Source organism: Ustilaginoidea virens, chromosome 1 (genome assembly GCF_000687475.1).
Source record: "Ustilaginoidea virens chromosome 1, complete sequence".
Lineage (NCBI taxonomy): Eukaryota > Fungi > Ascomycota > Sordariomycetes > Hypocreales > Clavicipitaceae > Ustilaginoidea > Ustilaginoidea virens.
This window is the reverse complement of record NC_057316.1, coordinates 3529196-3556536: the sequence shown is the minus strand read 5'-3', so window position 1 is coordinate 3556536 and position 27341 is coordinate 3529196. Positions and strand designations below refer to the sequence as shown.

Genomic DNA, 27341 nt, shown 5'->3' with positions numbered 1-27341 from the left:
TGGGCCTTGGATGTCTGATGAGCCAAGAATGCTGCGCAGTAGAGACTGACCGGCATGGCCCCGAGGGCTTCGATGGGGCGGACGTGCATCTTCACAAAAGCAGGTGTCGTGGCAGGGTCCATCGGGAAAGCAATGCTCAACCAGCTGGAGGGAAGAGCACATGGCCTTGGCTTGTTTCCGGATTGAAAAGGCGCTGTGTGGCCGTGATAAGAAGCACTTGGGCAGTTTGAGACGTCGTTTGCCTGCGGTTCGCGCAAGATAAAGACCCAATGCGTAGGTTCTGCATCAGCAGCCCTGCGGTTTGTTCACCATCATCATGTATCTGCGTGGCGGACATTCGGTCTGGATGCTGAAAACGAAGCCCTCGCGGACCCAGATCACTCTTTACATCTTTACACAGCCTCAACCCACATGCGGCACGCCATCACACGGAATAAGCATACATGATGAGCACGAGTCATTCATTGTCTTCAATCTGTTCATTTATACTACTACATCAACGGTCGCACGAACATTTGCATGCAGGCAACCGCATCTACATGTTCGATTCGAAATATGCAGGCCGACGTGGTGGCTCTTCTAATGCACAGTCTACGGATCCGATCACTTCCTTCAGATTGCGGAAATAAAACAAGAGAAGTCGTGCTACGGTAAACAACTGAGCGATCTCGTCCTTCGTGTACTGTGGCATTTGTGTTTAGCGTCCAAGCACATACCTGTTGTGGACCTGGAGCATTTGCGACAAAGAAAAAAAAAAAAGGGTAGCAAAGCAAAGAAATCGCAGACTTTGCAGCCAGCTTCCGTCTTTTTTATTCAGCTCGTCTCTCTTTTTCTTTCTTTCTTTCTTTTTTTTCCGCCATTCAAATTTCCAGCCTACTCTTTTTATAGTCCGGGCTGTGGCTTGTATTGAAAGAGAGACCTTGCAAAAGAAATCTCTACAAGTTGGAATACTCGGAAAAGAATGCCGAGCGTTAATTCAAAACCGCCAAAGGAAAAACGAAAAAAAAAACCCCCGAAAGAAGAAAAATTGGGGAATTTCAAAACACAATTGCCAGGTACCTAGCTCGGGTGAGAGATGAATCCCGAGTTTCCTCTGCAAAGCCTCGGCAAAGAGTAGTCAGGGAACGGCAAATAAACACCATCCCCGTCGTGATGCGAGATGCATTCAAGCATCGTGTTTTGTGAGGACGCACTTGCGACCAAGTCTGCCTGATGCAAAGCTTAATCGTACTGGAAAAGCCTGCTGATGGATTCACCGTGATGAACACGACGGATAGCCTCGGCAAAGATGGGGGAAACATCCAGCACATCCAGCTTGGGGCACAGGCGACGGTGTTCATCTTGCGGCACGGAATTGGTCACGATTATCCTGTCAATTGCCGACGCATTGAGGCGGGAAATGGCATCGCCGCTGAAGACGCCATGGGTGAGCAGAGCATACACCCTGGTAGCGCCTTCCTTCTTCAGCAGCTTCGCAGCGCGCGTGATGGTATTGGCCGTGTCCCCCAGGTCGTCGACCAAGATGCAAACGCGGTTGGCAATGTCGCCCACGAGCATCATGCTGGCATTGCGCTGGTCGGTGAACTTGATGGGACGTCGTTCCTACGTTCGGGGGTGAGTCGTGGACGCGTGGAGCACGCCGGGAGAGGGGGGAAAGGTTGACCATTGTTTTTTTTTTTGGGGGGGGGGGGGGGGGGGCATGTGGGGCAAAAAGTTACCTTGTGAATAAGCGCAAAGTCCATCTTGAGGCTGTCAGCAATGGCGGTGGCTCGCTTGGCGCCGCCGGCATCAGGAGAGACAATGACAGCATCCCTGTAGCCGGGGATGTTCTTCTGAATGTAGTTCTGTATGAGCGGCTTGCCGTAGAGGTTGTCGACGGGAATGTCGAAGAAGCCTTGGTATTGAGGATCGTGCAGGTCCATGGTGATGATGTGGTCGGCGCCAGCGCAAGTGAGCAGGTCAGCAACTAGCGTGCCGGCTTGAGCAACCCATTGCTTGTAGCCAGGCTTGGCTTGGAAGGTGGCGGCGACGCTGTTGGGATTTTCGTAGTCGTGTGTGGTGAAACTCCGTTGAGAGGAGACGGAGCCTTCGGCAGTGTGGCCACCACGTCCGTTGGAACCGACGCTAGATAGAGTATCTGACCTCTTGGGTAAGTAATCTGAGCCATTCGTCTCTGAGATGGTAGCTTTTGAGAGCTTGTCGGCGAGATGGGACGCTCCATTGGTCAATCCATGGCTGCGTGGACCTCCAGGACGAGGCGTGGCCGGCACGCTCTCGAAGGTGTAGTCCTTTCTAGGAGTCTCTGAATGCTTGGACAAGGGCGCGCCGGCTTTGTTGTAGGGCCAGTCGGGTTGCCTGGAGTAAGGGAAGAGAGGAACGACGGCGGTGACTCGTTTGGCTGAGCCCGTCTTGCAGGCAGATATCATGATACAGAGGTCGATGAGGTTGTCGTTGACATGGCCGGAGCCAGACTGGATGATGAAAACATCCTTGCCACGGACAGAGTCCTTGATCTCACAACGGCTCTCTCCACCCGAGAACTTGGTCAATATGCGGTTGCATGAGGGGATGCCGAGAAAGTTGCAGACATTTTCCGTCAGCTGGGGATGGGAGTTGCCGCCGAGCAACACAATATTGCGAACCATGGCCAGAATTCTCGAATGGGCGTGCCGACAGTCGGTTGGGGGGGAGGGGGAGGGGGGGGAGAGCAGAGAAGCAAGATTGGAAGCTCAGCTGAGCCAGACGGAGCCAAAGCCAGAAAGTGGCACAGCGGTGATGCTGCGAGGAAGTCGAAACATAAATTCTTTCAAGGGCGTTGATGTCCTGTGTCCTCCTGAGCGAGGCCGCAACAAGCGCGGGATTCAAGGATCAAAGGGTCGAGTTTTGCCTGGCAATTTTTTTTTTTTGCCCCCCCCCCCATCCCTCATTCCCCGCCACGACCTGGTTGGAGGTTGCTGCAAGCACGACTTAATAGAGTGGGGAGTTGCGGGACATGCAGCCGACGTCAGAGTGGCAGAAGGTTGGTAGCCGAAGGTTGCTACATAACTCACACCCAAGCTGGTTCCGGCGACAGGATGCACGAGCAACAAGAAAGCAGTGCCATGTGGGCAAATGCGGCAAGCAATGGACAGTGATGATATGGTCAGAGGGGGGAATTTTAAGGATGATGACCAACATCAGATGAATGTAGGGGAATTCGTCGAGGTCTGTGGAAAGAGCGAGGGATGGGATGTCCTGAAACCGCAGGAGCCAGAGAAGTACAACTGTCTGGGCGACGAGACGGTACTGTAACCAGGCATTACAGCACAAATCCGTGCAAGCAACAGCCATATCGGCCACACCACACACTGCGACCCGCTTTACGTGGTAGGCCATCAGAGACAACTTTCTGAAATATGGAAGTGTTTCAGCGCACAATAGCAGCAGCTTTTATAGCGAGGTTTATCTGTGTATGCTTTCACATACGACCACAGCCGCCTGAGAATTCTGGATCCCGTCCGATCTCCGATAGAAAAACAGGCGAGCGCCGGATTAGTAGTTGGGTCGGTGACGACCAGCGAATACCTGGTGTTGTATGTTTTTTTTATGTTTTTTTATTTTATTTTTTATTTTTTATTTCTTTCCCCTCTGCTTCCCAGTTTGGCTTAGCCGGCCGTCCTTTCCCACCCCCCACCCCCCTTGCAGTACAGGTCTGTCTCTGTCTGTAAATGCTACTTGAAAAAACTCGTCGCTTCTGCAGCCTGCGACAGTCCGTTCGGCCACCCAGCCGAGGCGCCACAGAAGCCCAAAGGATTCGAGGACAAGTCATTCCTCCATCGTCAAGACGACTCCTCGTGCAGGTTCCGGACCATCCCGTCTTTGCGTCTCTCTCGTTCAAGCGTCATCAACGTTGTCCTCATCCCAAAGACGCCATGAAAATCATCGAGGCCCAGTCGGCCGTCTTGTCCAGTTACGAGGTCTACCGACATCTCACTGATCAACGCGATAGCTATAAGCAGAAAAAACGCCGTGGCCCCCCCAATTTCGAAACAGTTGTGCGCGAGGTGAGATGCCACAACTAACGTCTCCCTTTCCCGCGATTCTCCCGCTTTGCTTTATTTGGTTCTATTTGCCGATTCATCATGAGCGGCAGCTAACCGTTGTTCCTGATCCCGTCTACGCATAGCTTCTGCAATACTTGCGCACTGAGCCAAGTCCCATGAGCCAAAGGCCCCTAACCTACACTCCTGATTGTATCTCCCGGCTTCTTGAAAAGCTGCGTCCGTATGAGCTATCCAAAGGCGAGGTAGTCATGATTTTGAACCTTCGTCCAGCGTCGGTGGCCGCTCTAAACACAATCATCGAGGACATGCCTGAACGGTTCCCAGACGAGGAGCAAGAACAAATGGTCAACATAGTGGCAGAAATCCTGGGTCAGTTCGAGGTGGCAGAAGCTGAGGATGGTGGAGACGCGCCCGAGAATGGCGACGTGAAAATGGACGAAGCGAGCGCTGCTCCGTGAAGTACCGTCATGTTGCTCGCCTGGCGCGGCAAAGTCGACAAGGCGACAATGAGGCTTGACTTGCTGGCCAGTTTCCGGCGACGCAGGCCTTGTCTCCAAAGGTTGCGCTGCTACTTTGCCAAATGATTGCGCAAATCATAGGACGACGCAGCCACCCTCGGTTTGACCACCGGCTGCCGTGGCGGTTTTGGTGGCGGTTTTGCAAATGTCCTCGAACGCAAGCATAAGCAGCTCGCCGGTCACGGCTGAGCATTCAACGTAGCGATCTGCTCTTATACTCTGCGCTGCTTGGTACGCCTCGTGGGGATAAATGATGCCATTGGGGTCTTTTTCAGAGCGCAAGTCCCGCTTGAGGCCCAGGATGACAATGGGCAGTGTGTCAGCTCGCTGGAACGTCATCTTGACTTGATCGATCCACTACGAATACGTGTTGGTTTCAACCTCCATTAAAGTGTTGTCCACGGCAGCGAGCGAGCGAGGGTGAAGAGATGGAGCGTGGGGGGGGGGGAAGAGAGTGAAAAAAAAAAAAAAAAAAGAAAAAAGAAAAAAAAAAAGAGACGAACGTATCGCTTCATGTTAATGAGGCTTAGCCGCTGGCTGATGTCGTAGCAGATGATGATGACGTCCGGGTCGAGAAGCCGCCAATTGTCGGGGCAAGATGTATCAGAGAACTCGAGGCAAAACTCATTACGGCCTACATTGATGTTGAACATGAAAGGCTGATCAATATCTCGAAGTAACGGTATGGGGTTTGTGTGCTCGCCGGCGCTGAGTCGCCTTTGGCGGGCGGAAGGAGGTCAGAGGTCAGCGAGGTCAGCGAGGTCACAGCACAGCCAGCTGGAAGCGACCCGTGCATGTATTTGCGCGGGCAATCAACGGAACACGTACGACAAAAAGGTTGTCTTGCCACATTTCTCGTCTCCTACAAGAAGCAACTTGACAACCTCGCGGTCCATGACGCTTTGTTGTCGAGCTGCTGTGGCCCTGTCGGTCGAGGGGTTGGTCATGGACAAATGGGCGGCGGGCCTTTCGATTCCGTTTGCCAGCCGAGTGCAGGTCAGAGGCACGTGCTTAGGCCTAATGCTCCGGAGTCTGAGGTAGATACCTGGGTACCTACCTAGGTACCTAGGTAGGTAGGTAAGGTACCTAAGGTAGGAGGTACCTAAGGTAGTAGATACCCACCAGGCAACTTCCAGAAACAGAAAGAGGTACCCGGTCTTAGGCTGGTTGCTACCTACCATCATGAGCATCACCGAACGACTTCCTTTTCTTTCAGTTTCGCAATTTCGGCCTTCAGTCAGCCAGTCGCGATTCCTATCTCGGCACATGCGTCGTTTTGAAACATAATCGGAGACCTCGGCTCGGAAAAACACAGCACGTGGAGACTTGAGTCCATAGTTTTTCACCGGCTAGAATCCCGCGGTCCAACTCTCCATCAATATGGGGGACGCAGGCGCCTGATTCGGCGCCAAGGATGTCGTTTGCTACCTGATCAAGGGCTTAAAACGGAACCCTTTAAGCGATGGATGTCGCGAAGAGTACGGGACGTCAAGAGCTGTGCTCTAAACTTCGGTCGGCAGTCCAAGGCTCGTATATATAAGATAACAAGAAAGAAAAAGAAAGAAAAAGAAAAAGAAAACAGAAAAAGAAAAACGCACAAGCGCTCGCTAAGCTCGGGGAAACCCTTGTTCTCAGACTCGTTCAGTGGAAAACGCTCGGTTGAGCTACAGACTCGTTTGCAAATGTCTCGGCCAGACCAAATTTTCCAAGTCGGCCCCGGATTATAAACTTAAGTTGCTCAGACGCTTCTACAGTTCTACCTCGCCGATCCGTGTATAAGAAGCCGCTGCGCCCCCCGCGACAATACAATGCTGGATGAAGCACGACTCTGCCCAGGACTATTCGAGTTATAACCCAACTTTGCCCCTCCCGAGAAGATGAAGTTCTTACTTGCAGTCATGCTTGCCCTGTCGGGCGCGGTGATGGGGAAAAGCATCGTTTGCATGTGCAAGTTCGATGAAAAGAATTTTCGGGCTGCCCATTGCGGCCCTTGTGCTGCCAATGATTACGCTAGTTTTGTGAGTACCTCGCTAACCCTACGGCCGGGATGCTGGATAATTTCTAACAATTCTTTTGACTCAGCAATGCGTAAGTAAACGAATAGTTGGCGTTGTACAAGCGTTGCGGATGCTAAGAAGACTGGTAATTGCAGAAAAATCTTGGGGTAGATTACTGCACCTAAGGGGGACGAGGCGGATTCGGCTCAGGCTCAGGCTCAGGCTCGGCCCATTCGTGCAAGGTGCTCGGGGCGGTCGTCGTCGGCACTTGGGTGCATGGGGCTGATATTTGTCCGTACTAATAAGCATGCAGAGTCGGGTTAGCAGAAGTTGTTGGACCTGGATTGGAGAACAGTCAAATGTTGAGGTGCAAATGATTCCGACATTCTATGTAGCACCGGACAAAGAGGCGAATGCCAACGCAACGCTTTAATAAATCTTGGAGAACCCTACTGCATGCCTCCCGGCAAACAGCCAATTGCCAGCTCTACACACGCACCAAACACAACCGTTTGCCAACCGAAAATTTGACCTCAATTCTATCATGTGGTGTGATTACATAGTATGCTTGTTGCTCCTTGTTGTTAGAGGTACCTAGGTACCTACCTTCCTACCCTGTCTCTTGAGGTAAAGGCCAGACGTCAGCTCATCAGGCCGCTCCTTCCAGCAGCCGCCCAAGTATCTTATAGAATCCGCCGAGCCACAGGTGCAGCCACATGTGCAGTCACAGGTGCAGCCACACCCCCCCACATTCGATGCCCGCTTTGGGTACAGCCAGCCAGTCACGACTCACGACTCACGACTCACGACTCACGACTCTTGACCCATGCATGACCCATGCCTCAACGCCTCACGCCTCACGCCTCACGCCTCACGCCTCACGCCTCACGCCTCACGCCTCACGACTCAGGAAACAACCTCGCAAACCAACAGGTCGAAAATACCCGAAAAAATGAAGGTCCCGTCATAGAGCGACCTTGATGCCGTCGTTCTGCGGTTCTCCACACGCCGGGCGGAATGCTTTCTTCAGAAACCTGTCCAGAGCCTACAGACCCGTATACCGTCAACCCGGCCGCCAGGCCTCGTCGCTTCAACAGCCAGAGCAGCCACGGCTTCGTCGCGCAGTTGATACTCGCGCCAAAATGTCCCCTGGCAACTACAACAGCTGGACCAAGACGGGCCTCATCCAGCGCGTTAAGGAGCTGGAGGACGAGCTGAGAGCCCGATCTGGAGCTTCTGGAGCAGAGGCCGCTGCCCTAACGGAACCTGTTTCGGCAGGGACGGAGACAAAGAAGCCCAAGGGACCAAAGGCAAGACGTAAAATGGACCCCTCACGCTACTCTTCACGCTTCATTGCCCTCAAGCTGGCGTACCTGGGCAAAAACTACGGCGGCTTCGAGTTCCAAGCCGTGGGCAACCAACCGTCCATCGAAGAGGAGCTGTGGAACGCCCTCACCAAGGCGTGCCTCATCTTTCCAGAGGACGAGAGAATCGTCCAGTTCGACTGCTGCGACTATTCCAAATGCGGGAGAACAGATCGCGGAGTCAGCGCCTTTGGACAGGTCATTGGCTTGAGGGTCCGGAGCAACAGACCGCTTCTCAGGAAGCCCGCCGCAGATGCTACCGTGTCCGCTGCGGCCGCATCGCAAGAGGCAGAGGCAGAGACAGAGACAGAGGCAGAGGCAGTGGCAGAGGCGGAGGGCCCGGGCCCGGGGGGACTCTCCCAACAGGACAAGCCATTCGACGACGTCCACGACGAGCTTTGCTATCCGATGATTTTGAACCGGCTGCTACCTGACGATATTCGCATCCTGGCGTGGTGCCCGTCGCCACCCGTGGATTTCTCTGCGCGGTTCTCCTGCCGCGAGAGACAGTACCGCTACTTTTTCACCCAGCCTGCGTTTGCCCCGGACCCGGCCCATCTTGAGGCAGCACCGCCGCCACCATCCACGACAACAGCTACAGCTACAGCTACATCTACAGCTACAGCTTCAACCCCAGCAGCGGGCGGGAGCGTCAATGGCCTCAAGACAGGGTGGCTGGACGTGGCCGCCATGCGAGATGCCGCCAAGCGTTTCGAGGGCGACCACGACTTCCGCAACTTCTGCAAGATCGACCCGGCCAAGCAAATCACCAATTTCCGCCGGCGAATCTACGAGGCTGACATTGTGCAGGTCGAGAATGCCAGCTTCGCCCTCGACTACCTGCAACAGCCAAGCTTCTCCGCTTCTGGGACGCGAGGAGACGACGCGAGCGGATCCCGCCCCAAAGTCTACTACTTCCACGTCAGGGGCTCGGCCTTTCTGTGGCACCAGATCCGACACATGGTGGCCATCCTGTTCCTGGTCGGGCAGCGCCTCGAACCCGCCACCATCGTGTCGGAGCTGCTCGACACGAACAAGAACCCCAGGCGGCCGAGCTACGTCATGGCCGACGAGGTTCCGCTCGTTCTCTGGGACTGCATCTTTCCGGACCTTTCGCAGGAGGACCATGCCGCGGCCGAGGCGCCCCGCGAGCGAAACGACTGCCTGGACTGGATCTACGTGGGCGACGAGCACGCGTCGGCCAAGTTTGGCCAGTTTGGCGTCATGGACACCACGTGGCAGCTGTGGAGGGGCCACAAGATGGACGAGCTGCTGGCAGGTCAGCTGCTGCAGCTGGTCTCGCGGCAGGGCAAGTCGGGCGACGAGGATGGCACAGCAGCAGCTGCCGAGCCAGCCGCACGAGTCGGCAGCAAGAGCAAGAGCAAGAGCAAGAGCAAGAGCAAGAGCAAGGGCACGGGCACGGGCACGGGCACGGGCACGGGCAGCGCCCGGCTTTTCGAAGGCGGGAATGGCGCGCGCCTCGGCGGGCGGTACGTGCCCGTGATGAAGAGGGAGCTGCTGCAGTCACCCGAGGAGCAGAACGACCGATACGCCAAGCGCAAGGGGTACGCCGACGCAGGGGATATGAGGGCGCGAAAGTTTTGCACATGTGAATAGCGAGACGGGTACAGACCACTCCGAGACGTAGCTGCTACAAATATACCAGCTGGCCCTCTTTGTCCTCCTCAACTTGATTCTCCCGGCGCAACGTCTGCCAAAGCAACGTCTGCCAAACCAACGTCTGCCAAAGCAAGCCAAAACCCTTGACACGGCCTGTAAAACACAACCGAGGGCAATCTCCCGAAATCACGCCTGCTCGCCATCCCTCCTGGGCGCCTCGTACAAGCACTCCCTCACGCCTCTCCAGACCTCCTCCACGATGCTCCGCCTGGGCAGCAGGCCCGGAAACACGACGACCAAGTCCTCCTCGCCCTCGACCACCACGACGAGGTAGTACCGGACCTGGAAGCCGCAGAAGGCCTCGGTGATGAAGACGTCCTGGATCTTCTCGGTGGGGATGAAGCGCGTGGCCGCGCCGGCGAGATACGACGCGGGCGACTCGCTCGTCTGCACGCCCAGCCCCCGCAGGACGAGGAAGCTCTCGTGCCGGTGCACCCGCCGGGCGAGCAGGTAGAAGGCCAGGGCGGCGCCGGGGCCCAGCAGCCAGGGTGGCAGGGACGCGGCGGCGGCGGCGGCCAGCGCGCCGGCCGGGGAGCGCTCGTAGGCGTCGACGGCGGCCGACCGCGCGGCCAGGGAGCGTCCCGCCGAGAGGGGGCTCGCCGTCCACGCCGCGTAGAGGAGGAGCAGCGTCACCAGCGAGAGGACGAGCCGGGCGAGGCCGAGCAGCGCGCGGAGCAGGCTGAGGGAGAGCCGCGGCGGCGGGAGCGTCGTCACGGTGAACTCGGTGGTCGTGGGGGACGGCCGGCGGACGTGCAGGCGAGGAGCGGTCGTGAGCATTGCCATCGCATCGCCGCTCTCTCGGGGGCAAGGGGGGGGGGGAGGTTGCTGCGCCTTGCTGTGCTGTCTGGTGCCTTGCTGGGCTGTCTGGTGCTTTGCTGTTCCGTGCCGTGCCGAGTCGTGCCGTGTGCTTCTCGTCTTGTCTTTCAACGCGACGTGCAGCGTGCCCGGGCGGTTGTCATGGCCTTGTCCAACTACCGGCCGTGTCAATCGCAGCGCAGAACCCCTTGATGCTGACGCAAAGAACTCGCATCCCAAATCTACTCGAAATTTGCTTGGCCAACCCGCCCCCACTCCAGCCCACCCCCCCCCCCCCAAGCCCTCCCACCACACCCCCCAGCCCTCCCACCCGGGGTTAACTTTCCTTTACCAGGTACGGAGTACGGTCTGGTGCTATACAAGATCAAATACCCCGCTCCAATTTCGACTGTAATGGTCCAGCGGCGAAGTCTCTTGATTTTCTCGTGCAGGTATGCTTCTCAGCCACACCCGACCTCGTCAGATCCCCCTCGCCTGGCGCCCAATTCGAACGCCGCGGAGGTACGTGTGCTCGCACGGGTAACCTGCGACTGCCACACCGCCCTAAGCAATGGAGATGACACTTGAGAGAGGCTTCACTCTGCAGAGAACTCTCCCCCGTCGCGTGGCGAATTGGATTACGACCGCGAGGGGCTCGGGTTGGCTGAGCGAGATGGAGAAGTACGACGCCACAATTTTTTTTTAAATTCTGCTTTAATTTTTTTTTCCTTCTCTTTGTTTGGCCTGCCTGGCTGGCGGGGTTCGTTCTTCTGCGCAATGTTCTGGCTGCCGCAAGATATAGGCGCGTTTAGTATATGCATGACGTGACACCGAGGCCTTTTGGCAAAGCAGCTGTTGAGATAAAGCGGATCCCAGGTCGATTGCAATGGTCCCTTCTCTTGCAGGCATAGACCGGCAAAGAAAGGCGTCGTCGAAAAGGCGCTATATCTCAATTCCTAAATCAAAACCAAAAACTACAATACCTGCATCCACTGCCACTGCCACTGCCCGTCGAACAAGTTGCCGTGAGGCAGCATTGTATAAGCATCCGCATTCTTACTGCCTGTGGAAGCAATTTATACAATTCCATGCCCAATAAAAATATAATATCCACCACTCCTGTGCGTCCTGTCCATTCAAATTCAATCCGTTGGAGCCTGCGCTCCTCGCAAGTCGTTACGTCGTCGAGCGAAATGATGAGCATATCAATAGCATAACGAGATAAACTTGGCTGCCGGAAAGACCAAATGGTACAAAGTGTTCGAAGGAGACGGTCATGAAGAGAACAACCCGCTACCAAAACCCCCAAAACAAAGGAATAAAGAAAGAAACCAGGAGAGTAAGAGAACAAGAGAAGAGAAAAAGGAGAAAAAAGAGAAAAAGAAAAAAAGAAGAAAGAAGAAAAAAAAACGACCAACGAAAAATGACAAAAGAGACCAAAGTCTTTCGCCAACTCCAATCAGAAAAAAAACTCAACACTCGCTTCGACTTGTCACTGTCACTGTCCACCAACAGCAGGCGCCACCACATCGGCTTCCATTCGTAGTGCCGTTGGGAGGGCCAGCAAAAATCAAACGCATTTCAGTGCCCGTCAGATCATGTCGCTTGTATCCAAACCAGTCGACACGTGCTTTACGCCGAGCTCGATTGGTGATCGAATGGCGTCAGGATCGTACATTATGGGTGGTGGTACGCTAGTAACCGGTGACCTGAGGGTGCAGTTGCCTTGATGGAACGCGGCATCCGCGGCAGTCTCCAAGGGCGGCGATTGGGTGCTTGTTACAGAACCTTTGCGGCTGCGACTGACCGATCCCATGGGCTCGCCCGTCTTGGAGAACCTTCCTGGAAAGCCTCCGTCACCAGCACTGCCGCCTCTATTGTGACCTCGCGACGGCGGTGCTGGTGGCGCGACAGAAGCCACGCCGTCGTTCGGAGCAGCTGTGACAGGGCCAATGTCGTCGTCGTCCATGACAATCTCAATCATGCCAGAACCAAAGGCGCCTCCATCACTCGAGCGTTTCGCATGCGGCAAAGGCGCCGGTGGAGGTGGAGGTGGCATAGCCAAATGCTGCAGTTCTTTCAGCAACGGAGGCGCTGGGGGAGCTGGGGGCGGAGGGACCGGCTCTTCCTGGGAGCGGCGCCGTTGTCCATTATTCATCACCTCATCGATGCCCCTGACTTCACCACCCAGGCTGGCTTTCCGGGTATACCGAGCTTGAACAGGCTCATCGGGGATCGGAGCAGACATGCTGCGATGAATCCCCAGCCTTGGAGGAGGCTGATAAACAGTCGAGGGAAGCAAAGCCAACGATTCAAGGCCCGGTTCGTTTCTAGGGCAAGACCTGGAGGCTTCATGCTGACTTTGGCTGTACAAAGGTGAGATGCGGGGAACATCTGATGCGTCCTTGGTAAGCTTGCTACTGTTCTCCGCCTCCCTCATCAATCTCATGGCCCTGGGAGTTGCCGGGAGCCCCACGTGTTGGCCGCTCATGGCGCACGTGCTCTTTGGCGGCTCCGTCGCGCATCGAGGAGGAAGGTCCCGGTTGCCCCTAGCATCTGCCAGTTCGACCCCGTCGCGTGTCGCTGGGTTGTTGAACTCGTTTGGATGCGGAATCAGAGGTGCCTGCGGACGCTTGGCCAGGGATTTTCGACGCTCCTCCAGTTCGCGAGCTGCCTGCTCCTTCTTTCTTTGTCGTTCATCCTTCATCTTTCGCAGGTCACCGGCCTGGTCGGTCGAAGCGGCCCGTACATGAGACACGGCGGGGAACAGCATGTCCGGGGCTTCGGCTGCCTCTGCCAGGTAGCTCTCCGACCATTCGACTTTGGCGACCATGGGAGCGTCGAGTCCGCCACCAATTCCCCCACGGCTAACGCTTCGGCCATGTTTGGCTCTGAAGATTTCTTGCTCCATCATAGCCTTCTTGAAGTCTTGCTCGTCTTCAGAGCCTTGATAGTGTAGGGCGGCAATCGCAGAGAGAGGGACCGGGGGAGGTGGCGAGCTCTGGCGAGCGTCATCGTCGTCGTCGTCGTCATAGCGGCCTATGCCCCTACCAAGTAAAATGCCCTCTTGAAGAGGAGGTCGTCCATCCGGGCTACGACGTTGGATCCCGGGGCTCGAGGTTCGACTGCCAGTCTTGAAACTTTGCCCCCCCAAGATTTGACCAGCATTCACCGGTTCCCCAATGTCCAGGCATTTGGGCATGCACAATTTTGCAAGATCCTCGGGAGACATGGGAATGGGGGATGTAGGTGAATGTTTTGTCTTCGTCCATCCGCGCGTGCAACTTCTACCTCGTCTCTCCGACGCCTCTCTCGACTTTGCTCTCCTCTCTCGACTTGCATGGCCATCACGGGACGACTCCCTGGCCCTCTCAATGCTCCCTCCGTGGCTGCGAATCCGCTTGGAGAAATGGAGGGCGGCCTCGAAACTGTTAATGTACTCGTCCCGCTGTCTTTGATTCGCGCGAAGACTTCTCCCAGCACTTGAGTTGGAGGTGATGGAGCTAGCAACGGAGCCGGGACCTCGTCGTCTAGAGGGCCAGTGAAAGCGAGCAGAAGACGATACGAACGGGTCTGGGCAGTTGACGTCGACCATTGCTTGCTGTTCCAAATTCTCCAGCTCCAAGTTTATGCCTCTAGGAATGCGATCCCGGGAGCCGTTCCTGTGATTAGATCTGGTTTCATGCATTGTTGACGGAATGTCTTGGTTAGGTGACGGTGGTCGTTCGCCATCACAGCTTCTCACAACTTTCCGATAGCCGTCCCTCATCATCATCATGGGACTGGCTGTCGCTGCTCGTTGCGATGAAATGCCAATCGTTTGATTGTCTTGTTCGGCAGCCAACATACGCATGCTGCCTTGCCGGCTTTCCTGTGGCGCCTGTGCCTTCGTTTGTGCAGTTTGAAGAGCATCACAATTCGGGTCAGAAAAAGTTTCCCCGATGGATGGAAGACGACCGCGCCCGTAGCTGGAGCCACCAGGACGAGCAGAGGTGGGCGTGTTGAACCTGCTGTTGCTAGAAGGGCGAAGAAGGGCCGTCGTTGCGTCATGGACAGCTGTAGAGACGGCTGAATCGGCAATGGGGGTCACGCCGGCAGCGATCGGAGTCTGGCCGCCGTCTCCCTGTGAATAGAATCTGGGCTTTTCGCTCAGATCCCCGAAAGAGGTGATGAGTTTGAGGGCGGAGGTCTTGGCAACGCTTCGTCGAGGACCCCGTTGCACATCGGGAGGAGACAGGGGAGGGCTCAGGGTCTCGGGAATGCTGCGGTCAATACTCTGGAAGGTTAGTTGGGCGGCTGAGGGAGAGGTCCATGGTTCGCTGGACTCCTGATCCGTACAGGCAAAACATCTGATGGCTAATTGCTGTTGGCCACGCTGCACAGCCCACTCGCCCCATTTACGGACAATGGCGGCTTGGCGTTCCCAGACGCTGGGGAAAGCGATGCAGGTGAGGATCAACGCCTCCATGTATCGCTTGTGGGAGATGTAAATTTCAATCGCGTCGTTGTTGTCTCCCATACCGAGCATGATGGTCACGGCAGCGTGCACGTCACCGCTCTCGAGCAGCCGCTGCACGTAGGCACGGCCAAGCTTGTGCTGTGATGGCTGCCCACCAATGCCGCTCAGGGCGAGAAGCATCCAGTCTGACGAGGTCATGTTCTCGGAGCTGCCAACCATGACGTCTGCATCCATATCACCGAGCCACTTGGCCAACAGAATGCGATTGGCGGATCCTGCTGGATGACGGCTCATTTCGTCCCGGATCAAATCCTCAACAGACCCATGCCATCCGAATATCGTGCTCAGCATCTGCTTCCTTAGGTCATCGTTTGTCAGACGGGAAGGATCGGCATTCATCGGGTGCTTGTAGGGGATGTCACTCAGCCGGGTGCGTGTGAACTTGAACAAGTCGTGTACTCTGTTGTCGTCAGGACTTCTTGGCACTTCATGCCTCAAACGAGACGGCCGATGCCTCGGACGGGATGAAGTCATGGAAGGCACGCTCGAAGGCAGAGAGTATCCCAAAGAATAGTTGTCCAGGTCGTCTCGTCCCACGTTTGATGACTTGAGCGAAGAACCTGCCGATATAAAAGTGTATTCAGTCATGCCCCTGGATCTCACAGAGCCTTGGTGATGGTTTGGTGTACGAGAGCTTGCGGATGACTTGGACAGAGATGATAAGCCGCTTCGACTAGAGACCAGACTCGCAGATTCACAAGACATTTCACCTCCTGAAGAGTCAACGTGGGGCCGACGCGAGAAACGAACAAATGGTGACGCTTGGTCTTCGTCACTTTCTGAAACACCGATTTCAAAGGGAACCGAGCTAGATTCCGACTCCGAGGTATGAATCGTTGTCACAGAGTTGGCAGTTTTGCCACCGAGTTCCTCGACAGAGTTGGGTGGTGATGGTGGGAGATGGTTTGCAGGATGTTGATTCTTTGCGACCATGATGGATGGTGAGTTGAGATCAAATTGTTGCACTGTCCCGTTTGGTCCCACCGTGAATAGAGATGCTCCGGGACCATAAACCGCCAAGCCTCTGACGTGTTCTAGAGTAGGGATCGAGTCAAATGTGACATGCTTGGTCCGCACGTCCCACGAAAGAGTTTCCCTGCAGGCGAAATTAGACGAAATGGACAACAAACAGAGCAAAAAACGAGTTCACCAGCGTGTTCCACGTACGAGTCTGAATACTGAATGATTCGGCCATTCTTGGACCAGCCCATCCAGTTGGGGCCAGCCACAGAGCTCTCTCTCCGACGCAGGATTCTGACCACCTTTGCTGGTTCGCCTGCGCTATAGCTCTTTGCAACGCTCCAGACACGAAGGTCTCCATCATGGGTCTGTACAGCCAGCATATTTGACTTTTGACGCGATGACGATGCATGCCAGGCTAGTGTTACGATGGGCGACGGTGCCCTTGACGTCGTCAAGTTGTGGAGGGTAGTGAAACTGGGTTGTAACGTTGCGACCAGCAGAGACCCATTCTGGTATCTACCAAGTATGGTTAATAAGGAAGAAAGCCTCACTTTCAGGACTTGGTTGTGTGGACACCAAGTCAAAGACCGTTTCAACAAACGTACCCAATTGCAAACGTTCGGCAGTCAGAAGATGGCGCGAGGGCGGTCACTGCAATTTGATTAGGAGTTCTTGAGGAAAGGGCTTGGGATGTTGTTGGTTCAAAGAGAATTATGTTTCCCTGCGTATCGCCTATACACCGAAAAGGAGGAGAAAGTTAGTCAGGTCGCTCAGTATCAAGTGTAACCGCAATATGAATTCCTCTGAGAGCTCCGTTTCGCTTACCAAAAGCCACATTGCCATTGCGCATCCAAGCCGCAGCAGTCAATGTCTCGTATGATGTGAACCGGGCGACTTCATCGCCAGTCATCAAATCCCATACAATCGCAACTTGACCAGCATCATAACTGACAGTCAGGCGACCACCGCCCACCTGGCTATGATTGTCAGCAGCGAGAAGTTGGATTTCTTCACTATGCCGGGAAAAGCGCCGTTCTATAGTCAAGGTATCGTGGTGGCAGCACACGATGGAAGTGCCTTGCGCGTAAAGGAACATGGAGGCCGTAGCGGCGCACGGGTCAAAAAAACGCAAGCTCCTTACTGGTGGCATGGTTGTGACGTCTTGGTTGCGGTCTCCTCTCGCGGTCGACGACCCGCCAGAGCTTTTTGCTGTGCGATTCCTCGACGAGGCAGACATCTTGGGATCTGCGACAGGAAGATTTAGGTGGAGGAGAGTCGAATCATAGAAGGAGCCTGAGTGTTCTCCTAAAACTGCACGGGCTGCAGCGGCTCTTTGAGTGCACCCCAACGGATAAAGCTGTTGTCGTCACGGTTCAACAAAACTGACCAGCCCACCGTGGAACGGGTTGATTAATGGACCGTACCACGGCTTATCGTCGAGCTGCCTTCCCTTTTTAGGGTGGCTGGCCAGGCTTGAATTTCTTTCTCCCTTGCACAAAGGAAAAATGGCCGCGAGAAAAAGTTTGATATACGGCTGTGATGACTGTTGCCTCTAAACCATCATGTACACGATATGTCAATGTTGGCAAGAATGCGTTGTCCACGCGCGGACAACGGCAGCTCCTCTGGAGGTGTGGGTATCAATCTGCGTGCTTTGGGATGAGGGGGAAATTGCGGTCTAGGATAATCAAGGATGGATCTTTGATTTGGATCTTTGATTTCTTTCTTTCTTTCTTTCTTTCTTTCTTCTGTTTCAAACAAGGCGAATAGGCGAAGTGAAAGCGGGATCGGAAGACTGCAAGGCCAGTCTGGTGCGTAGTAGCTATTGGAGTGACGGTGTAGGAGGAACGATGTGATGGATGGCGGTTCCTAATACGTTTTGTTCAAACAACCGCAGCGGTATGTCGCGGTCGCAATGTGTAACCCTGAATGAAACTTTTTTCAGAGGTTGATGGCAACACAGGTCGAATTTTGAGCAGGCCAGGGAAATTAAAAAAAAAAAAAAAAAAAAAAAAAAAAGGTGGCGGTCATCAGCACAGCAGACCTGCCGTGCGGAGGTGTGGAAACGACGAGGTTGTTTTGTGACGGCGGCCCGCCTCCTCTTTGAGGCGGACCGGGGTCAGGCGCTTGTTCGTTGAGTACTCTTTTGGGAGCCAAGGCTCGCTCGTGGCCGTGGTCACACAATAGCAACAGGCGAGAAGTCAAAGCTTTTTACTCTGGCGATTTGTACTCGAGTCGTTGATGTATATCTGACAGGCGGGAGGGGGAAGCAAGAAGCGACATCGACATCCGGTTTATAGTTTCGTTCCACGGGGAAGGGAAGGAGCGAGGGGAGAGAGTTGGGGAAAGAGGTACAGGCGGGAGTGGGTTAGGCTAGGAGGATGTAGAGAGGAGGTAGAGAGGAGGTAGATAAGAGGTACGGAGTACTCCGTACACCCGGTGGACAAGGATAAGACGCAGTCCCAAGGGCCTTGAGGGCGGCAACGCGAAGAAGAGGGAAATACGATGATCAATGAGTGCGCATAGGAGCCGTGGAGATGGAAAGAGACGGGGCAGGGACCAAAGAATGGTGAGTCGCCCTGGTTCGTTTTGGCATATGGTACGGAGTACGGAGTACTGGTATCGGGATTGGCCAGGCATGGCGCGGTACAGTGTACATGGCACGCTAACTGCAGCCCATGGATGTGCAAGGTTCATGCGTTTGTGCGAATAGGGACTGCGGAAAGGTATGCAGGCTCTTGAGGGCCATGCCAAGGGGAAAAAGAATGCAACTGGGGTCTCCCAACGGGAGGACAAGAAACCGAGCCCCTCAAAGTGGTGTGACGGATCCCCATCTCCATCCAGCGTAGCAATCGCGGCGCGGCGCCCAAGTGCTAGCGGGTGCTTTGCTGTGAGTGGATATTGGGGGCGGCAGCCAATGTCAAATTAGCTGGAGCATTGGTGCTGAAGACTTGGGCATGTTTGGTATTGGCCTCTTGTTTCGTTTGGGTACCTACCTCTTTACTCCGTAAAGCCCTACGGCATCAAACGGCCACACGGCGGTCATGGCGGAATACGAACCATGGTGCGAGCCTTGAATAGTCGTCAACGCTGCCAGGGATGGTGGACTGCAAGACTGTTGTCAAACGTCTTCCCCGATTTCCGCCTGAGGGCCTTGTCTGCCAAATTGCCAGCCCCCGGTAGATGGCGGGAAGTGGCTGGGGCCGGAGTCACAAATGAGCAACATCGTTACTCCTACTGGTCTTGCCAGAATGCGAATGAGATGAAGAGGCTGGAGAAGATTGCGAGACATGGCTTTTGCCCTGGGAGACATGTTGGGCCAGAGGCAGGTGTATCTTCCAACGTTCCAGGGTGGAACTCCAAGGGCAACGTCTTTCTGTCCGCGGCATTTGACAGAACCATGTCACCCGCAACGAATGTGGCGAATGAGCGTAGAAAAAAAGGCCAGCTTGAGCGATTCGTACCGATGGATGGTTTGATACCTCTGATAAGTCGACATTGGTTGCATTATGGAGGATCAAGTACGGATCTGATGCCTGGCGGGCGGGCAATGAATGGTGTTTTCTCTTGATCATGCCAGGTCATTTGGGCTTCACCCTCTCCATCTGACAGCAGCTCATTCAGGGCGCTCCATCCCTTTGTCTTTTCTTTTCTTTTCTATGTGCTCGACTGGACTTTCCGGAGTCGACCGTCATGCAGCCGTCTTGTTTCGAATGGCATCCGCTACTACCTTGTGTTGGCAAGGAAGATATTGTTGAAGTCAGAATCTTGTCGCAGACACTTTTGCGGGGTTCACATGGTTGCACGACAGAGGATCGTTGTTGAAGCACTTTCCCGGGATAAAATAATAAAATAAGCCAGGGTTGCAGTGCACTAGGTTCGGCCCACGCAGCTTTCTTTCTTTTTGTCTTCGTCTTTTTCGAAAAGAAAAAAACCACCCAATTCTCTTGGGCCGTTCCGTGCTTGATTGTAGTTGAACTTGCAAAGGACCAGAAACACGGAGTACGGAGAATACCAATGGCATTGCCTTGGCAATGGGCCGTTCCCCTACCCGTCGTTAGCCTGTTTTCAACTTGGCTCACTACTGGCTTTCAGTCAGTCAACCAACCTACGTCGCAAACCCCCATGCCTTCTTATTACAGGACCTGACATGATCACGAAACTTGTGGAATCCTGACGGCCCATAGGTAAAGTCTTGTCTGTAATTCTTGAAGTTCAACTTAGCCGCGGCTGAGCAAATAGAGCAACGAGACTGAACAGTTGAGCCACGACGTATCCCGTAGATGCGTTGTCTGAGAGTCAGAAAGGAGAGACGGCATTTGAGGCGGCGGTCGAAAGTGGGGCAAGTCCAGCCGACGTTCGAATGGAAAGAGGCTTCCAAGCGCCGACAAATTTGGGCCGTTGGTGATTGGTCGTGGTTGCTGCAGGAGAGCGTAGAGTGCGGGCCAATCAGGGGCTTCGTCACGGCAGCTGGCAGGGTCTAATCGCCCTCCCCCAGCCGCCACTCTGGCTTTTGCATGGATCCATCCATCATCGTCAGTGGAGGGGGGGGGGGCGGCCTTTGGACTCTGGAGCTCAGGCTACCGACTTCGAACTCGTCCTGCTTGTCCTGCTCGTCCTGCTCGTCCTGCTCGTCCTGGTTCCCGAACAAGGGGGTCGGCGGAGAGCCAGAATCTGCTTCCGAAGCGCTGCTCGACAATTCCATCATCAGACTGTCACCACCCGCTTCGTCTCTCGATATGGATGTATTCGAGCGCCATCATTTGCCGTAACAACTGCTATGAATTCGGCAGCATGTCGGGATTTCTCTGCTTGAATTTGCGACGAGGCTAGAGTGTCGCATCAAGTTACCAGGGTCCTTTCGCTTCCAACTGACTGATGCGTGAATGACTGCATTGGTTGGTACGGAGCCCCGGCTTGCCTAACTGAGTACCGTTCTACTAGTCTTGCAGATGATTGCTAGCTCTCGGGGCTGAAAGGCTCCTTCATAAAGTCATCGCCAGCCTTATTGTCCAATTACTGGGCACGTCAAGTTGGTCGATGATGAGCCCAAGCCAGAGTTCGCCCAAAGGGCTTCCAGTAAGGCTATCGAAGACAAACGACCAACGATCAGACCACCACAGCACACCTTTGGACATGGTCAATAGTTACCACGGCAATATCCTTGTGTCGACCAGCACGTCGCTTCTGGGTCTCATCACCATTGATCCTTTTTCCTCTTCAAGACGCCAGCACGGGTATTTCTCGGTGCTGATTTGTACTCCGCATATCGTACAGTTTCCGTCCCTTGAAGTCGTGGCGGTTTCTGTTGGCAACGGTTGATGCTGTAGCCTTGCGCTCAGGACAGCAGCAGCAAACCGCCGCTGTCTTGAAAGCCACCCATATATGTTTGTTTCAGGCCGCCGGCCGCCCATGTCGTATTGCTAGCAAGATGGTGTTGGTCTGCGAATACCATTTCGTACTGCCGATGCCAATGCTACTACGTGCTGTCCAGCGTTTGGCCTGCTCACCCTCTGAAGGCCTCTGCGGATTACTCTCGAGGTCCACCAGTGGGTCAGGTTAGACTTCTCCGGACGGGTCCGAACGAGCTGCCGAGATGGAGATGGAGTGGGCGGACTTTATTACGGAGCCCCGTCGTTATCTCGGCATGTAAGCCAGGTCAACAGGGGTATTCCGCAATGGACCGAGTACAGATCACGGGAGTATTCCGTATATACGTGATTATTTTAATCTGCGAATCTCACTTGTTCGTAGGGTCAGTGACGCTGAGCAGAATCGGCGGTTAGTCGGCCCGCAATCGCGCTTTGGGATCACCGACTCCTTGGCGGTTTGTTGAATAATTGGAAAGCCACGGAGTACGTCCGTACAGACTACAGGAAATCGGAGGGTGCTCGATACGATACGACAGGTTAAGTTACGGACGTAATCCGTCCGTCCATGACGAAGGCAGTCCTGCATGGAATATGAGATGTGATGACTAGCCGCAGGTCGATGGAACTCGGCGTCTACTCTTCGTCATGCGGGGAAGAACGAAGTACGGAGTAGCATAATTCGGTACTCCGGAGTCCGTACTCCGTACTCTGTACTACGCACACAGCTTCAGAGAGGTTGACGTGGTATCCCTCCAACTGGGCTGCCGGTTAGCTCGATGGAAAGAGGGGGAGGGGAAGAGTGTTGCGAGCTTTCACCAGGTCGTTCGCCATGTCGTGCAGCCTGGATGTTCCGACTGTGCCAATGGCCCAAGCACTCGTTAGCCGCCATCGAAACATGCCCTGCAGGTATGGCTGCATCTGTCATCTCGGCGGACAAGCAGCCATGTGTGGACGGGGTTGACATTTGGAATCAGCAATCAGGTCAAGCATCAGGTAGGTAAGCAAGCTGGTCCGAAGGCATGCGCATCGACAAGCACAACGACCTACGGAGTACTCATTCCCATCATTCCCTTTCCATCATCGACACTTTTCTTTCCATCACGATTGCTCATTCCAACCTTCCCAAGCACGACTGTCTCATCTGCAACCATGCGGCCATGCAGGCACAACCTGCAAGCTGCAATGCAAGGGCAACTTGCTTGTCCTACGGCGCAAGGCCGAGCATCGCTGCCCCGTTGCGCCAATCCGTTTCCTCAAAAAAGAGGGATTTTGAGCGAGCCGAGCGTGAGAATCCCAACAACAAATCCGCAGCCTGACGTGTGATGTGATGATGGACCGGGCTGCCTGCCAGCCACATGCTCCCGTCAATGCAAGCTGTTTCATTCCTCTTCGCTCTTCCAAATCAGGAAGTAGTACTCCGTATAAAAAGAAGGAAAGAAAAAAAAAACAACTCAAAAAAGGGGCAGCAGAGGCTCGGGGTGCTGGCGGGCCGTGGGAGGGTCGCAGTCGGTCTTATTCCAGAAACGAGACAATCCACCAAACCAGGAGTCCAGGAGCCAAAGCCCATGCCGTGAGGAGGCCCGATGCTGGCAGGTCGCGTCTCGGCCGCATCTGATGTGCTTTTCCCCAGGACTTTTCGTCTTCTTCGCTTTTCCTCCCCTCTTTTATTTCTTTGGTTGTGCTGTCTAGTGAACTAGTGAAGCCCAAAAACTCGGGACCCCCGCTCTCGCGAGTCGAGCAGACAGATCACATCCACATCATGTAGGGACCTTGCATACTGGGCCACGAGCCAGAAGATAAGAAGGCTTAAACTTTCTTGCCCGTCGAGGCCATCTCGACATTGGCATCAACAGGCAGGCTGGGAGAGAGGAGAGACGCGTCTCTTCTGTTGCTTATATTGCGCTCTTGCTTGTGCTCTTTTCTTGCTTATATTCTGCTCTGGCTCGTACTCTTCTTGCTCATCTTCGTCTTCTTGCTCATGGTTACACTGTTGCTGATGAAGACAGGAAGCACCGTGCGGCAAGTGACGTGATGCACCGGCACACTCTCTCACGCAGCCTCCTCGGCACCGCCAGCTCGCCATTGTGCTTCTCTCCAGGCCATTGACCAGAAAAGAAGGGTTCTCAGATCCCTCAAGCCCTCCCATCAAGCCCCCCTCATCTCGCCGCTCGTACGTGCCAATACATGCAGCTTCCCGTCACTACTTCGGCAAGCCATTTCACGCGCCACAGAACCAACCTCTCAGGCTACCGACTAGCAAGCACCCTTGTGCAACCCTAGAAAGGAGCTTTTCCTTCGTCCTCCTTTGGTCCCATTCCCCTGTCATGCTATTACGCGTCGCTGTGTGAGTTGAAGCCAAGGGACTGACCAGCGAGAGGTCTTGAGCTCGATGCGTAGCGGAGTAGACATTGGCAGGCCACCGTTGTTGACCCAAGCCTTTATTCCCACACAACGCAAACCTGCTCGGCCGAGCTCACGACCCTCATCAAGCTCCATTGCGTGGCTCATTGCGGTAACAAACACAAGCTCGTAGCTTCTGCATCCGTCTCTCTTAGCGCCCATGGTCCATGAGCAGGCGCCCAAACGCAGTGCCTGTCCTTGATCTGGATGGGGAAAGTCCCCGACGCTCCATTTGGCAGGCGGCTCCGCTGAAGAAAAGACAAATACAAGACACGGATGCCGATTCGTCGGCGAGGAAACAGACCCGAGCTGGTGAGGACAGCCTTCTTGGACGCCGAGTATACGGATTCGCAGAATGGCTCCGCGCTGACAAGGTGGATTCCGCCGACGAGATGGATTCACACAAGACACCCCCCAGGCAGTGTCTGCATGCCGATTGCTCCGCCACTACGGGACGGGGCTTTACGAGACCCGACCCAGCATTCTGTCCGGAGACCCGGCGCGAGGATCTGCACACGGCCTGCCCGCATGCCGACAAGACGGACCCGCACGAGACCCCAGCTCCCGGCCTGGGCCTGGCCTGTCCGAACACCGAGTTTCCGGACTCGCAAATGCACCAGCCTGCCTGCGGTTCACAGACTGGACGGGCTGGCCATGCATGGAGCTGTCAACTCTCCGTACCAGCTTCATCCCGCCGCGACCGTGCCTGATATATCGGCGGCGTTTTCGTGCAAGGCTGATTGCCCGCCATGAGATGCAGCAGGCGTGTGATGATGGGTGGGGTGTCTTGGACCTGGGAGTGAAGCCGATGCAGACCAAGGGCAACGAACGGGCTCGTCAGTCGTAAGGGTGCGGCTTGGCGAAAGTAAAAGACTTGCAAATTGGTTTCTATTTCAGCCAAGAGTGCTATGTAAACTGCCATCTGCTGAGCACAGATCAAGCAACCTTCCAACGTCCAAAAATAAACTAAAAGCAAAAGTGGCCATCATGATGATGATGCTGCGTAAGCCACGTCAAATGGTATCCTAAAACTAATGATGCGAGGGGATGTCAATCCTCCGCTGCTATTCTATGCCCATGCCGATTCCATCCCTTTTTCTGTAAACCCGTATGTTCTCGTTCAACATATGTTATGTCTGCCATGATGACGAAACCTCAAAGCCCAATGTGTGCTCGCTAGAAAGGACAATTACATGTGATAGGGATGAGGGCGAAAAAAAAAAAAAAAAAAAAAAAAAAAAAAAAAAAAAAAAAAAAAAAAGGCAATGACTCCCCGCAGAACTCCAAGGTAGTGGAGAGCAAAAGCATGTGAAAGAACAAGGGGGAAAGGACGAGAAAAAAAAATGTAGTTCATGAAAATCGTAATAGCCGACCGTAGGGCGGAAAAGCCTGGGCAGGCAGTCGGGGCAAAAGACAACGGAGTTGCAAGTGACTGGTGAGCAGAGCAGAGCGGGGCTCGGGCTCAGCACTTGGCACGCTCAAGTCGGAGGGGAGAGGGAGGAGGGGGGAGGGGGGGAGGCCGCCATCTGACAGGGAGGGCAGTTGCTTCTTCAAAGTTCAGGCTGATTGATATTGGCTGACTTGCTGACTGCTGACCGCAAGTTCCGTGTCACAGCTTTTGCAGCAAAAAGGCGCGCTCTGCCTAACCAACCGGGTCTGCCCGGTTAGGCCGTTCCTCGGGAGCGTGGGGTGGATGCGCCTGGGTATTGGTCAGAGTTGCAGGAAGCGTCGAGTTGGTCAACTTTTGTGTCGAGAACCGCTCATTTGGCGGGTTACGTGCGGTTCGGAAGGAAGCCTGCGCTGGCCAAGCCGCGCACACCGACCGACCTCGTAATGACCCAAAGAGGGGGTTGCGGTGTGTTTGATTCGCGTTGCCCAGTTGCCTGGACCTTTGGATGCCCTGTGACTGCATCTGGCTGACGGAGACGGCGGTTATCATTGTGAAGGAGGATGTTACTCCAGGTTGGACTGCCCGCCCCCCCCCCCCCCCCCCCCCCCACCAACCTATCACGTTGAGAGCCTGTCGTGCGTCATCCGCCAGTCCGCCCATTTGCATTCTATCGGTGACAGTCTTTTTTTGGAAGGCAGCTCTGCTGGCGCGCATGACTTTTGTGACTGCAACGTGGCTGACAAATGTAAGAGTTGCGCCTATGCTGCAACGGCCCTGAGATGGGTATAGATGGGGGAGTCTGGTGCACGGGCTGAGGTGGCACGGGCTGACCTCTGTCGACATCTCCAGTGTCATGTTGGTGACCCAGAGTAGGAATGCGTGCGACGTGCTGGGCTGGCCGAATTGCACGTGGTGTGGTGTGGGGTGCGGAGTGTTGATGGTAAAGTTGTGTGCGTGTCACTTGGTGCGTGGGGGTGTCGAGAGCGGAAATGCTTGCGGGACCGGAAACCTTGTTGTTGCCGCCGGTCGGAAGCGGCATCGACGCGAAAGTACGCGTCGCATTGCAAAAAAAAAAAATAGGTAAAAAAAAAAATAGGTGTAGTGGTTGCGGAGTCCTTGGCTGGAGAGAGGAAGAGACCAAAGCCGGGCTAAGTAACAGGTCAAAAAGTCATTCGCTCGACTCGGTGATTGTGGTCAGGGAAGTCTGCTTTGACTTGGGACTCCTTTTCGGGTTGCTTTTCCGGGCTCGGAGAGCGGCCTGGCGACGGCGCTCCTTTTCCAGCTTGACCTGTCGGAGATACTCTTTTTGAACGGCGACCCGCTCGTACTCCATCCTCAGAAACTCTTCTTCCGACACATGAGGCCCTGGATTCAAAGCGACTGTGGCTGGTGAAGAAGAGCTACTGTAAGAGGAGACACTTCGGTTGTCGTCGTCGCAAGAGTCGGAAAGAAAGAGGTCATCGTCGGAGAGATAAGACGTGGCTCGTGGTTCCTCGTGCTCCGAGTCTGACAATGACGATCGCCTCGGCCAGGATGGAAAGGCGCATGAGGAATCACGGCTTCGGATGGAGTTGAATGGGATATCCAGGGGCGCTGACATGGTGCTCATGGAGCTATACGACGACCCGTAGGAGCCGTACATGGTTGCAACGGGCTTGGATGCGAGCGCCTTGAGAGCGGCAAGTGATGTGCCCTGAGGGCTCTTGGCCGGTAAGGAGACTTTTTCTCTCGCGTTTCTGGTGTGCCCGTGAGGCTATACCCACGGCTGCTGGAACTTGTGAGAACTTGTTGGAACCTGTTTGTCGCTTCTCCACCGATGCACAAACACGCCTTGTGACTGAAGCGTGTTGACCAAGAGAGGTGGGAGCGAAATGTGCGGAGCTGGTTTTGTTTCTTATGCCGTGCGGAGTACGGGAGTAGTGTGAAGAAGATGAGAAGCCTTGTAGGGACTGGCGGATAGAGATTATTGGAGTCTTGTATCTGAATCCTGAGCTGATTTGATCGAGTCGGTCAAGCGACCGGCAGGCAGACAGGCAACCGCCCCTCGAGAATATATATACCAAGCATCACGGCAGGCACATGTATGAATCATGGGGGGGGAGGCGACATTGGTCGGGGGGGGGAAGGGGGTTGAAAGAGGGGGGGTGGTGGAGGGGGGGGGTGCCACGGGAGTGCACGGAAGGAGCACGGGCAGGAAGGAGCTGGGGGGTTCCCCAGAAGGGGCAAAAGGAACGAGGGCAGCAAAAGGAAGGCGAAGCAGTGGGGTGAGAGCAAGGGAGCGAAAAGGGGTGCGTGCAGCG

The 27341-nt window shown here is 54.8% G+C and overlaps 11 protein-coding genes across 11 annotated transcripts; 3 read left to right on the top strand and 8 right to left on the bottom strand.

Annotated features, from left to right (window-relative positions):
- Window positions 1–1221: 1221 nt before the first annotated feature.
- Window positions 1222–2645, bottom strand: UV8b_00728 (uncharacterized protein; the record flags this gene model as incomplete). Its single annotated transcript, XM_043138226.1, has 2 exons — window positions 1222–1602; window positions 1719–2645. 2 exons carry the CDS (start codon window positions 2643–2645, stop codon window positions 1222–1224), a joined length of 1308 nt encoding a protein of 435 aa, XP_042994160.1.
- A 1266-nt stretch (window positions 2646–3911) lies between these two features.
- UV8b_00727 (uncharacterized protein) lies at window positions 3912–4501 on the top strand (the record flags this gene model as incomplete). Its single annotated transcript, XM_043138225.1, has 2 exons — window positions 3912–4043; window positions 4166–4501. 2 exons carry the CDS (start codon window positions 3912–3914, stop codon window positions 4499–4501), a joined length of 468 nt encoding a protein of 155 aa, XP_042994159.1.
- A 135-nt stretch (window positions 4502–4636) lies between these two features.
- On the bottom strand, window positions 4637–5508 carry UV8b_00726 (uncharacterized protein; the record flags this gene model as incomplete). The annotated part of the gene is made up of 3 exons (XM_043138224.1): window positions 4637–4918; window positions 5065–5278; window positions 5390–5508. The coding sequence occupies 3 exons, from the start codon at window positions 5506–5508 to the stop codon at window positions 4637–4639; spliced, it is 615 nt and encodes a 204-aa protein (XP_042994158.1).
- Window positions 5509–7700: 2192 nt separating this feature from the next.
- Window positions 7701–9539, top strand: UV8b_00725 (uncharacterized protein; the record flags this gene model as incomplete). The annotated part of the gene is made up of 1 exon (XM_043138223.1): window positions 7701–9539. The coding sequence occupies one exon, from the start codon at window positions 7701–7703 to the stop codon at window positions 9537–9539; it is 1839 nt and encodes a 612-aa protein (XP_042994157.1).
- Window positions 9540–9728: 189 nt separating this feature from the next.
- UV8b_00724 (uncharacterized protein) lies at window positions 9729–10385 on the bottom strand (the record flags this gene model as incomplete). The annotated part of the gene is made up of 1 exon (XM_043138222.1): window positions 9729–10385. The coding sequence occupies one exon, from the start codon at window positions 10383–10385 to the stop codon at window positions 9729–9731; it is 657 nt and encodes a 218-aa protein (XP_042994156.1).
- Window positions 10386–11988: 1603 nt separating this feature from the next.
- Window positions 11989–17116, bottom strand: UV8b_00723 (uncharacterized protein; the record flags this gene model as incomplete). Its single annotated transcript, XM_043138221.1, has 5 exons — window positions 11989–16012; window positions 16084–16395; window positions 16485–16611; window positions 16705–16852; window positions 17021–17116. 5 exons carry the CDS (start codon window positions 17114–17116, stop codon window positions 11989–11991), a joined length of 4707 nt encoding a protein of 1568 aa, XP_042994155.1.
- Window positions 17117–18688: 1572 nt separating this feature from the next.
- On the bottom strand, window positions 18689–19281 carry UV8b_00722 (uncharacterized protein; the record flags this gene model as incomplete). The annotated part of the gene is made up of 3 exons (XM_043138220.1): window positions 18689–18767; window positions 18876–18986; window positions 19118–19281. 3 exons carry the CDS (start codon window positions 19279–19281, stop codon window positions 18689–18691), a joined length of 354 nt encoding a protein of 117 aa, XP_042994154.1.
- Window positions 19282–19639: 358 nt separating this feature from the next.
- On the bottom strand, window positions 19640–20006 carry UV8b_00721 (uncharacterized protein; the record flags this gene model as incomplete). Its single annotated transcript, XM_043138219.1, has 2 exons — window positions 19640–19926; window positions 19988–20006. 2 exons carry the CDS (start codon window positions 20004–20006, stop codon window positions 19640–19642), a joined length of 306 nt encoding a protein of 101 aa, XP_042994153.1.
- A 93-nt stretch (window positions 20007–20099) lies between these two features.
- On the bottom strand, window positions 20100–20584 carry UV8b_00720 (uncharacterized protein; the record flags this gene model as incomplete). The annotated part of the gene is made up of 2 exons (XM_043138218.1): window positions 20100–20300; window positions 20468–20584. 2 exons carry the CDS (start codon window positions 20582–20584, stop codon window positions 20100–20102), a joined length of 318 nt encoding a protein of 105 aa, XP_042994152.1.
- Window positions 20585–23818: 3234 nt separating this feature from the next.
- UV8b_00719 (uncharacterized protein) lies at window positions 23819–24361 on the top strand (the record flags this gene model as incomplete). Its single annotated transcript, XM_043138217.1, has 1 exon — window positions 23819–24361. The coding sequence occupies one exon, from the start codon at window positions 23819–23821 to the stop codon at window positions 24359–24361; it is 543 nt and encodes a 180-aa protein (XP_042994151.1).
- Window positions 24362–26209: 1848 nt separating this feature from the next.
- Window positions 26210–26683, bottom strand: UV8b_00718 (uncharacterized protein; the record flags this gene model as incomplete). The annotated part of the gene is made up of 1 exon (XM_043138216.1): window positions 26210–26683. One exon carries the CDS (start codon window positions 26681–26683, stop codon window positions 26210–26212), a length of 474 nt encoding a protein of 157 aa, XP_042994150.1.
- Between the last annotated feature and the right edge of the window lie 658 nt (window positions 26684–27341).